General features: G+C 34.5%; 1 protein-coding gene across 1 annotated transcript; it reads left to right on the forward strand.

The window, feature by feature from the left end:
* LOC18588220 (sucrose synthase) lies at positions 6,997–11,750 on the forward strand. Its single transcript, XM_007012484.2, has 14 exons — positions 6,997–7,141; positions 7,804–7,909; positions 8,015–8,141; positions 8,232–8,383; positions 8,473–8,665; positions 8,860–9,195; positions 9,308–9,403; positions 9,505–9,678; positions 9,793–9,909; positions 10,001–10,167; positions 10,260–10,484; positions 10,590–11,153; positions 11,248–11,386; positions 11,490–11,750. The coding sequence occupies exons 1-14, from the start codon at positions 7,012–7,014 to the stop codon at positions 11,520–11,522; spliced, it is 2,559 nt and encodes an 852-aa protein (XP_007012546.1). The 5' UTR covers positions 6,997–7,011; the 3' UTR covers positions 11,523–11,750.

An 11,797-nucleotide genomic window follows, 5' to 3' on the forward strand; every position in this document is an offset into this window, starting at 1 on the left:
TTTTTGTGTTGTGATATTTTAAATAATTACATTTATTCTTTTAAAAAGTTAAAAATATAATAATAATATTAAAGTTGTAAAATATTAAAATGTATTTTTCAAACTATTAAACTTCACAAGTGATTAGAGTCAGAAGATTATCACATATTTTATTACAAAATATTTTTTAAAATTAATATTTTAATATTATATTATTTAATAATTTAAATATATTATTATTAAAATATGAAAATATTAATAATTTTGTAATTTTAATTAAAAATATTAATTTTATAAGTTTAAGTTTGTAATTTTAAAAACAAATAAGGACATTTTAGTCCAAAATATTTGAATTTTATTCTCATGGTTGTGGAATAGCTAATACCATTGGAGAATATGGTATTAGCTATTTCAAGCTTTTACCCAATTTTAAAGAATAGTCATTCCAAAATTCCTTCCCCACATGCAAACCAAATAAGGGGATAAAATTTTGTAAGGAATAGAAGGGGAATGGCTTAGCTATTCCTTTAACCAAACGTGACCGAAGAGATTGGAACAAGGAATAGGGGCGACGGCAACATTATTGCATTCCTCATGCAAAATAAAAAAAAATGTGGACCTATTTTCATCGATAAACTTACTTTTCTTTCGTACTATATGTTTATTATGTTGTGTTTTCACAACAATCTGAATCGCATAACTACATATATAGATTGTACCATTTTGTAATTCACCACTTTATTTGATGGAGATGTTTGCTTATATATTTCACATGTCTTATAGTAAGGACAGATTCAAAAAAAATTTTGAGTGGTATTATAATATTTATAATTTTTTTTCTTTTTCTTGATCTAAGATCTACTGCAAGAGTATTTAGATCAAATTCAATACAACTTTACTTAGAAGAATATTGTTGAGTATCATCATTAATAGAATTTTGTTGTTGTTGTCTCTGATTTGAGTATTGTGAAACAATTTTTTTTCTTTTAAAATATCTTTCTATGGTTTTATTTATTTAAAATTATAAAAATTGTTAAAAATTACTATTCATTAGTATAAATTAAAATATTAAAATAAAAATAAAATATGATTTTACATAATAAATTATTAGATTAAGTAACTAACAATATGATAATTTTGTATTTATTAATCAAAACTAAATCTAGGCATCCACAAATTATATGAAGTTAAATACAAAAATCAAATAATCAAATAATATATCTACACAATAAATAAATAAAAAGAAATATTCACAATTTCAAGATATTGTTTGACACGTAATACTAGTTTTTATTAACCAAATTATAATTATGAATTCAAATTATCAAACTAATAAAAAAAATATTTAGATATGAAATATTTAAAAACTTAATTTAAGTTGAAAATTACTTACAATTGAAACTAGATAAATTGTTTTGAGAGAGAGTAAACAACACAATTAAGGACCACGAAAGGGAAGGACTTGAATTTTTAGATAGAAAGAATAGTTTAGGTTTTGATTTTTTAAATAAAATCTTAAATTATAAAAAAAATTATCTTTCCTTATAGTGTTTAAATATTAATACATAAATTACTTTTTGATAAGTCATTTTCACTTAAAGTCTTTGATTCCATTCTTTATAAAATTGTAAAGAGAATAATAAATTCATTAACATATTAATTACCCTAAATCTTAAATAAAATGTATAAAAGTTAATATATTTTAAAAAGTGAGTGGTGTCATGTGACCCCACTCCTTCCTACAATTGTCCGCCCATGTCTTATAGCTTATATCCATTACATGTATAATAAACTGAGTTTTTTTTTTGCAATTTTTGCCACGTGAAAAATCATATTGACAAGGATCTCGTAAATTCAGTCATAGTCTACATCGTGCAAATGTGACTTGAGATATATTTTAGGATGGCAAGTTTGGTAAGATTTTTCCTTCACCTTGTAACAATCGGCAATCTCGGCATTTAGGCATTGAAAACTTGCTGCGTTGCGAGGGTTACAATACTCACTAACCTTGACTTGGAGTTTACAAAGATGTTAGGCGTACCAAACCCCAATCGAGTGCAAAATGGTAGCCAAAGGGGCCTATCCAGATTGGATTTAGGCTGAGGGGCCCTACAAGAACATCACTTTCCAACTTCATTTCTCTAACCATTTATTTTCTCTTTTTTCCATTGGCTAAACTTGCCTGCTGATTGGTCCCTTGCTGGTCCCAGCCTAAACCTTGTGTGTGGTGACGGTGGTTTAGTCTTTTGATTTGAATATTGGGTGAACTTCGTAAATGACTTGCCAAATGAAGGAGTAGATCTTTTATTTTCTCAAGCAATAATGCAACGGTGGGTGCATCTCCACGATCACTTTAAATATAATAATAAAATAATTGTCAACTGTTATATTTGGAAATGAAAATTATGAAATGACTGTACTTGTTTTGAACATTCTCCAAATTTGTAAGGTAACTTTGAGCAATACAAATTAGGTAAAGAACAATGGACTGGTCTGTCCAGTCAGCTAATTTACGTGCAGTACTGAAGGTAATTCAATTTGATTTTGGAATCCTGATTTAATATTGTGATCAAAGCTTTTCCTACTCGTACCATTATTTTTGGTGAAAGAACACTAGGCGCAAGAATAATCATTAATTTCTTTCCTTCCAAATCTCAAGTCATTATGTGCACCAAATTTGGAGAGATTTTTGACATGTCATCCTCGTTGTTATCCATAAAAATTTTGGCTTACGCAAATACGATTATGAACGACAATGAAGCCAGGCCCTGTCAAATTATTTGCCATAGTTGATGATTGATGATGGACTGAAAAAAGGGCAAAATAATTCAACATTATTGTTACGGAATTTTTTTTTATTATATTTAATTAAATTTTTGCATTTTTAATAAGTTCTTGTAACTAACTCTTGATCAAATGTGATTAATTAAAATATCACTTATTTTTTTATTATATGATATTAACGTGATATGTTAATATATTGTATTGGATAATATATGATATGTTAATGTGATATTGTAATATGATTATATGACATTTTTTACTGTTAACATCACGTGAGTATAAAATTATAGATATCATTTTGACTGATGATAGTTAATTTAATTATAAAGACTTATTTGATATAAAAAAAAATACAAAAACTTAATAAAACATATAATAAAGACTTATTTAATTTTTTTAAATAATTTAAAATATTATGTAAAAAAAAAAATTCTTGGACTAGTGCTAGTCATCTTAAAACAATATTTATGATTGTCAAAATCAAGCCAATACATGCATTTATACATTTGCAAAAAGCAATAAAGAGGGAAGATATTTTATGTGGGGTAATACATTTGTTTTTGTGATTGGCAATTTCTCATTGTTGTCATCCATTGTAGCAGCTTTTAGTGTACCCCCATCGAATTTCCCTGCCAACTAGTTTTATTAATTGTTTTGAACTCCAATTGACTCTTTCATTGTTTACATGTTTTAAATTATTTTGTTTATTTATTTTCTTGTTTAATTTTTCTTGGGATTCAACTCTCAAAGTCTCTGATTTTAAAGGAATGACTGTAGAACTTGTTATTTTGAGGAAAATAAAAAAAGAAAGAAAACTGACATTGAACCCGTTTGCTTATACCAACACTATTTTTCAACATTCATTTTTGTAAGTAAAGGCCATTTATTCAGATATTTAACAACAAAAGAGGGCATTTATTCAGATAGATGGTGATCCTCAATCAATTTTACTATTAAAAGCTTGTCCCTGATGTCACTGCACGAATCATTTGGTCCATAATTTTTTTATTCACCAAGTTGGTCAAGAAATGTTGTCTCGAGTTTATGGCAGTTGCACTGCAAACCCAGAATTTATATGCTAATTCAAACAAAATTAGCTTAATGTTGTCAATCATGTAAGAACAAATTGCAACCAACTTGTTGGGTCATTTTCCTTTTCATAGCTTGGATTACTTCATATTTTACCTGGATATCTCAACGACGACCACACAACTTCAGTGATTCTAAGCACCAAATTACAATGACAAGAGACACCTAAATGCAACAAAATGAAGTGCCATTTCTCTTCTGTTAATATTTATTTAATGTAAATACGGCCTTACTTGTATTTTACCATGATTTTATCCGAAGCTTTGTTCTCCAGCAACAGAATTAAGTAGGGAAGAAAGAATTACTTTTTTTTTTTAAAAATATATATGGGAATGGGACCTAAATGGTCCGTACAGAAACAGTCAGCCAACCTGTCGAAAATGGACTTCTCTTTCAGACTCAATGCTTTGATTGCAAGCCGCCGATGGCAGCAGGCAGCAATTTATCCTCTTTCACTCTCTCCCAAAGCCTCCAGCTTGGTATGGTCCAGCCCCAAACTAAAACAAAAGAATCAAAGAATTTGTTGCTGTCTCTGTGACTCACCACGTGATCCACATCTCACCTAATTCCTTACCATTTCAATTTTGGCAGTCACGACATTATCCAAACCCTCTTGATTTTTAAATGTGAAAAGTTTCAATTTTTGTGGTTGAACAAACGAGTTCATTTGTGGTATTAAAGCCATTCGGTTTAATTATAGCAAGCAAAACCATTCTCTTAGATCACCCACACGAGCTTGCCAAGTATAGAAGATTACTACATAAATATGCACATTGTAAATCTTTATATGATGAATATATATACCATGTATTATCAGTCTATACATTACAAGATTCAAAATTTTAATAATTTATAAACCGTAAGTTCAATTAATTAATAATATATTTATTTTAAATTTTATTAAATATAAATTCAGTTTGTATTTGAATGCCTTTCTTTAGTTATCATTTATATGCATTGATAAATACTAGTGTACTAATAATATTTTAAAAACAACTGTGATTTCAGCATTAAGTCATAAGCCACGTGAGGGGGTTTTAAAAATCAAATACCAGGTGACGCCAAAACCACAACAACTAGCCAATGGATTTTCCAGAAGCTCTCCTTTCTCTCTTTCTTCTGCAAATTTCAAGGTTTAAAAAAACTTTGGACCGGATAAGCTTGTTTACCAACCTTGGGGATTAAATAAAATTGATCAATTAAATTTTAATTTCATAAATTTATTTGGTACGACTTATAAGTTTGTCGGTGCTATCATGCCACGTCGGACATCGATGATTCTGCCAATCCAATTCTAGAGTTCGCTGTCTCGCACTTTTATTCGTCGGGACCCGCGTGCCAGCTAGACTTATTCCTGACGGAACCAAACTCAGTCTGGTTACCTCAGGCTTAACAACGGACCAATCCACTATCGCCACGTTGCCCATCCGAGTATCTATGGTTTTGTTTGTAATCGCCTTCCTGACAACGTGACCCACCACCCCCGGTACCGTAACTGGCGCGGTGTGAATCCAACGCGGCGACTGCAAAAACTTTGTAGATGTGTTGGATTTTAATTATCCAAAACAAGTAAAATATCCAAAAAAAAAATTATTAACAAAGTCGAAATGACGAATTCACCCTGCAAACAGTGACGTGGCCGGCGCTTATTGTACAACCGACCAGAAAGACTACATTTTCTTTTCCTTGAATGGAAGTTGAAAGGCGCAAAAATATTCCAAAGTCAAAGACTACATGAACCATAGAAAACGTTAAATATATGCGAAACAAGAAAAATTTGAAAATTAAATATATATTTAATCAAAATTGAGTACAATAAATAAATGAAAGAGAAACCCTTGTTTTTTCCTTCAACTCTCAACTTAATCCAAAATGTTACTAAATTAAATATATGAAAACTAACTAAGTTTGAGGAGGAAGAAAAGTGGATAAAAAATTAATAAAAAAATGGGGCCATGGGGCCAACAGAATAGGGGAAGGAAAAAAATAAGCGGTTTCTGAAAGGAACAATGGAACCACAGAAAGGTCAGGAGGCAGTATTGATGGGTTTTTTTGGGGGTCACGGAAACCAATGGAGAAACTTAAGATCTAGCTTAACAAAGCCATGAAAACAAAAGGGGATGGGAAGAGACTAGGAGAGTGCCTCCCTCTGTGTATAAAAGGGTCTCTAGCCTCACCTCTTTCTCCATCCCATTGCCATTCTTTTGCTTTCCATCCTTTCATTTTTTGCGTTTATTGCATCAACTGATTCCCCTTTTCTTCAACTCTTTTTCTCTTTCCTCCTCGTAGTTTTCTTCCTTGTTGCAAACTCAAGGTAATCCGCATTGCTTTTCTGGTGCTTGTTGCCAAAAGTCCAAACAAAATTTGAGTTGGGTGTTTTTGTTTTTCATGGTTTCGGTTGTGGCAAATGCTATGAAGATCCTTTGTCTGTTTTCCCTTTTTATTTTGCGTTGTTGGGATTTTTGGGGCTCTGGGGGGGCAAAACGATGATAGATAATCAGGTCGGAGTATATGGTAAATGTACACGAAATTTTTGCTGAACATTTACTTGAAGCTACAAAACTTTTTTGGTGCTTGCATAATCGGAAAAACAAAAGAAAAGACTTTGGCTGTGATGATCACAAGCACCAGTATTTGTCCCCACTTTTGTCTCTGCGCTTTCTGACTCGTGTCCCTACACTTTTCTACTTTCAATTCTTTACCATGGAAAGATCAAAACTGAAGGAAAAAAACCAAAATTATTAGAAAAAAAAAAAAAGGATTCTTTGTCTTTGATTGGTAGTAAGTTTTGCCTTGAGGTACAAGTGCATGCACTTTTTACTATGGTTAAGAGTGTTATTAGTTCGCTAGTTCAATAATTTATGTTATTAATAATAAAATGTTTGGAGTGAATATTTACTAAAACATTCCCAAACAAAAAAAGAAAAAAAAAAGAGGAAAAATTGTATGGCTTTGCTTTTTGATTGGTAGGTTTCTTCAAGTTGAAGATCAGGAATTACAACAGTTGTTTGCCTTGGCAACGTTGAAATCAGTGTCCAAATTACCAACATGACCTCAAGCCAAGAACCCTGTCGGTTAATAAAACTTGCGTCCAAGTCCTAAGATTCTTGCTTTTTAAGTTTTAACCGCAGTGACTGTCATTTTCTTTGCACTATTCAAATGAACGTTGGTAGCATTTTTACCGTGAGCGATGGGGCTTCTCCTTCTATAAATTTCCTCAAAACTCTGGCTTCTCCCATTCCATTCTCCTTCATTTCGTTAAACCCCTCCTTTCGTTATTTTCGTTTAGGTGCTCTTCTGTTTTCTCTGTGCTTTCCGTTTTTCTTTTAAGTTTGGTTTTGTTTTTATGTTTGATCTGCTCTGCAGTTTCTTTGCCTTTGTCCTGACTTTGAAAGTTCTTGTGAAGAATTCTCTTCCTTCCCATGTTGCTGTTCTTATTTGACCATCTTGGGGTTCTGTTTTTCTGGCCATTTTCGTTGTCAAAAACTCCATCATGAAGAAATTCTCTGTCAAGTCAGAATGTTAAAACACGACTCTGTTTTCTTGTTGAGCAGGGTTTCTCTGCTTAAATCTCTCTGGACAAACAGTGCAATATCTACTCAAAAGGGTGGTTGTGGGGATTTTCTTGGAACTGCACTAAGATTTGATTTTTATTTTAATTTTTGGGTAATTTAATTAATAAAGAATTGGATCTTATAATGTTCTGTTGCTAAACTTAGTTGAACAATAAACATACTTTGATGAACATCAAAGATTCTCCATGTGGTTGGTGGTTGAGGTGGTAGGTTTGGAAAAAAAATTGTCTTCTAGAATGGTGTATTGTGTTGGTTTGACTTTATGGTGTTTATCCATCCCCATTTATAGTGGATCATCTTGGATAATTTCTCCTTCTCTGCCTCTTGCTATTATACTTACTCTGTTTTGGCTCTGTTTTTCTGCTCTGTTTTTCAGTTCAAAGAATGGCTGAGCGTGTTATCACCCGCGTCCACAGCCTCCGTGAGCGTTTGGATGAGACCCTCACTGCTCACAGGAACGAGATTTTGGCCTTGCTTGCAAGGTATTTGAAGCAGATCGTTCAAAAATTGTTTTTATATTTGCATGCAACTTGTTTTGTCTTTTTAAATGTTTAGATTGACTTATAAAATTGTTGTTTTTATTATAGGATTGAGGGTAAAGGGAAAGGAATTCTGCAACATCATCAAATTATTCTCGAGTTTGAAGCCATCCCTGAAGAGAACAGAAAGAAGCTTGCTGATGGGGCATTTTTTGAAATATTGAGGGCTAGTCAGGTACAACAAAACCGGCTTTCCTTTCCTTCTTTTCTCTGTTAGTGTTCTATTGTAACAAAATCTTGATTTTGGTTATGTTTTGTGTTATAGGAAGCGATCGTGTTTCCTCCATGGGTTGCACTTGCTGTTCGTCCAAGGCCTGGTGTTTGGGAGTACATTAGAGTGAATGTCCACGCTCTTGTTGTCGAGGAACTCACTGTTGCTGAGTATCTTCACTTCAAGGAAGAGCTTGTTGATGGAAGGTAACTTGGAAAGGTCATTTTTTTTTTTGATATATGTTATCTGTTTATCAAGGTTGGTTTCTAACAATGTTTCTTTGCTCTGCTTGCAGTTCAAATGGCAATTTTGTTTTGGAATTGGATTTTGAGCCCTTCAATGCATCTTTCCCTCGCCCAACTCTTTCAAAGTCCATCGGTAACGGTGTGGAGTTCCTCAATCGCCACCTTTCAGCAAAATTGTTCCATGACAAGGAGAGCATGCACCCCTTGCTTGAATTCCTCAGAGTCCACTGCCACAAGGGCAAGGTACGGAACATAAAAATATTGGAAAATTCTTGCATAGATCAGTCAAAATAGTTGAGATGTGCATAGATCAGACATAGATTTCTTGCATGTTGATCCTTAGATGTACTAGGTTCTTAGTATAATAATTAAACGATGGAAAATTCTATTGTTTATATGGATATAAAATCCTGAGGTTTTAAGTTGGTGTTTTGCAGAACATGATGTTGAATGACAGAATTCAAAACCTGAATTCTCTCCAACATGTTTTGAGAAAGGCAGAGGAGTATCTCAGTACACTGCCCGCTGGGACACCATATGCCGAATTCGAGCACAAGTTCCAGGAAATTGGCTTGGAGAGAGGTTGGGGTGATACCGCTGAGCGTGTGCTTGAGATGATCCAACTCCTTTTGGATCTTCTTGAGGCACCTGACCCTTGCACCCTTGAGAAGTTCCTTGGTAGAATTCCCATGGTCTTCAATGTTGTGATTCTTACTCCCCATGGATACTTTGCTCAGGACAATGTTTTGGGGTACCCCGACACTGGTGGCCAGGTTAGCCTTTACAAGCCTAGTATGTAAAATTAAAAGACTTGATGTATTGGATGGTGTAAATTGTGTAGAAACTAAGTTTGTAAATATTAACTCTTTCAACTTTTCCATATAGGTTGTTTACATCTTGGATCAAGTCCGTGCCTTGGAGAATGAGATGCTTCACCGCATCAAGCAGCAAGGACTCAACATTACCCCTCGTATCCTCATTGTAAGAGTTCTTTATTAGTATTTATGATCTTTGTTTTGGGTTTCTTTAACATTTATGTATTCTGGCTTTCTGTCTGATGCTTATTGCTCTGTTTCTTTCAGATTACTAGACTTCTCCCTGATGCTGTGGGAACAACTTGTGGTCAGAGACTTGAGAAAGTATATGGAACAGAGTACTCAGATATTCTTCGAATTCCCTTCAGAACAGAGCAGGGAATTGTACGTAGATGGATCTCAAGATTTGAAGTCTGGCCCTACTTGGAAACTTATACTGAGGTGAACCATATGAACCATTGATCTTCATTTATTCATTTTCTAGCATTAGTTATCCCATCATTTAGATATCGCATCATGTTCATTTTATTTACAAGTAAATGTCTTTGTTTTAAGGATGTTGCTCACGAAATTTCCAAAGAGTTGCAAGGCAAGCCAGATCTGATCATCGGAAACTACAGTGATGGCAATATCGTTGCCTCCTTGTTGGCACATAAGTTGGGAGTTACACAGGTTTGTGAAAAAAACTAATTTACTAGGAACTTTTATGTGTTTTATCTTTGATATTTCAGCATAATGACTTCGTTTTTTCACCCTTCTGCAGTGTACAATTGCCCACGCTTTGGAGAAGACAAAGTATCCAGATTCTGACATCTACTGGAAGAAGCTTGAGGATAAATACCATTTCTCCTGCCAATTTACAGCTGATCTTTTTGCAATGAACCATACAGATTTCATCATCACCAGTACTTTCCAAGAAATTGCTGGAAGGTAGATGATCAGCCTTCTTAGCACTCTGTTTTTGTATTCTCTTAAAATGTTTTTCTGCTGGACTTTGAACATTATTATTCTTATGATTTCAGCAAGGACACTGTTGGTCAATACGAGAGTCACACAGCTTTTACTCTTCCTGGCCTCTACCGCGTTGTTCATGGGATTGATGTATTTGATCCCAAATTCAACATTGTGTCACCTGGTGCTGACATGAGCATATACTTCTCTTATACTGAGGAGAAGAGGAGGTTGAAACATTTCAAACCCGAGATTGAAGACCTTCTTTACAGCAAAGTCGAGAACGAAGAACACTTGTAAGTGAACCACACCAAAGTCTTGAAGTCACATGTTATTTTAGCAAACCCCAATACGAAAATTATCTGTTTGAACTAACAATTTGTCTGTGGTATGTCCGACAGATGTGTGCTGAACGACCGCACCAAGCCAATTCTATTTACAATGGCAAGGCTTGACCGTGTCAAGAATTTAACGGGACTTGTTGAGTGGTATGGCAAGAACGCTAAGTTGCGGGAGTTGGTTAACCTTGTAGTAGTAGGTGGAGATAGGAGAAAGGAATCCAAGGATTTGGAAGAGAAGGCTGAAATGAAGAAGATGTTTGAGATGATCGAGAAGTACAAGTTGAACGGTCAATTCAGATGGATATCATCCCAAATGAACAGAGTTAGGAACGGTGAACTCTACCGTTACATTTGTGATACCAAGGGTGCCTTTGTACAACCTGCTTTGTACGAAGCCTTTGGATTGACAGTTGTTGAGGCCATGACATGTGGTTTGCCGACATTTGCAACTTGCAACGGTGGACCTGCGGAGATTATTGTCCACGGTAAATCTGGCTTCAACATTGATCCTTACCACGGTGATCAAGCTGCTGAGATCCTCGTCGACTTCTTTGAGAAGTGCAAGGCAGACCCATCTTACTGGAACAAGATCTCCGAGGGAGGCTTGAAACGTATCCAGGAGAAGTAAGCTCACATTTCTCTTTTCATTTTGCCTAACCATGTATGTTATTACATTGTGTTAGTCTCATTTTCTTATATCTTTGCATTGTTCAATCAGGTACACATGGCAGATTTACTCCGAGAGACTATTGACCCTGACTGGAGTGTATGGCTTCTGGAAGCACGTTTCCAACCTTGACCGCCGCGAGAGCCGTCGTTACCTTGAGATGTTCTACGCGCTGAAGTACCGCAAGCTGGTACTTGTCATGCCATTTCCTTTCATTTCTTTAGTTTCTCTTCCTTTTTCATTTTGTTCCAAATTACTAACATACGTTCGTACTTGTTTTGGGGTTGTTGCAGGCTGAATCCGTCCCTCTGGCAGTTGAGGAGTAAATTGAAGGCGTTGAAACAATGGGCCCGTAGGTTCCCCGGAGGGGTTTTCAGAGAACTTTGAGAATAATCTTTGGTTGTTTTTGGAATTTTGATTGGACAAGAAAAGCCTCTTTTGTATTTTCTCTTTTTTTTTTTTTTTTTGCTTTAAATTCCGGCATTGTTTGAACCTTGGGTGTTGAGCCCGTTAATTACCCAGCAAAAGATTGTGACTTTGCTCTTTCATGTTCATCTTTGTGTTCAGTCCTTTTCTCTTCGTTTGTCGTTTTTCTGATTTG

This window comes from Theobroma cacao, chromosome 9 (genome assembly GCF_000208745.1).
Source record: "Theobroma cacao cultivar B97-61/B2 chromosome 9, Criollo_cocoa_genome_V2, whole genome shotgun sequence".
In the NCBI taxonomy this organism is placed as follows: Eukaryota; Viridiplantae; Streptophyta; class Magnoliopsida; order Malvales; family Malvaceae; genus Theobroma; species Theobroma cacao.

Coding starts and splice junctions, on each gene's coding strand:
- LOC18588220 (XM_007012484.2), top strand. CDS start 7,012: ATGAACGTTGGTAGCATTTTTACCGTGAGCGATGGGGCTTCTCCTTCT. Junction 7,142..7,803: donor CTTTCGTTATTTTCGTTTAG/GTGCTCTTCTGT, acceptor TCTGTTTTTCAG/TTCAAAGAATGGCTGAGCGT. Junction 10,168..10,259: donor TTCCAAGAAATTGCTGGAAG/GTAGATGATCAG, acceptor TTATGATTTCAG/CAAGGACACTGTTGGTCAAT.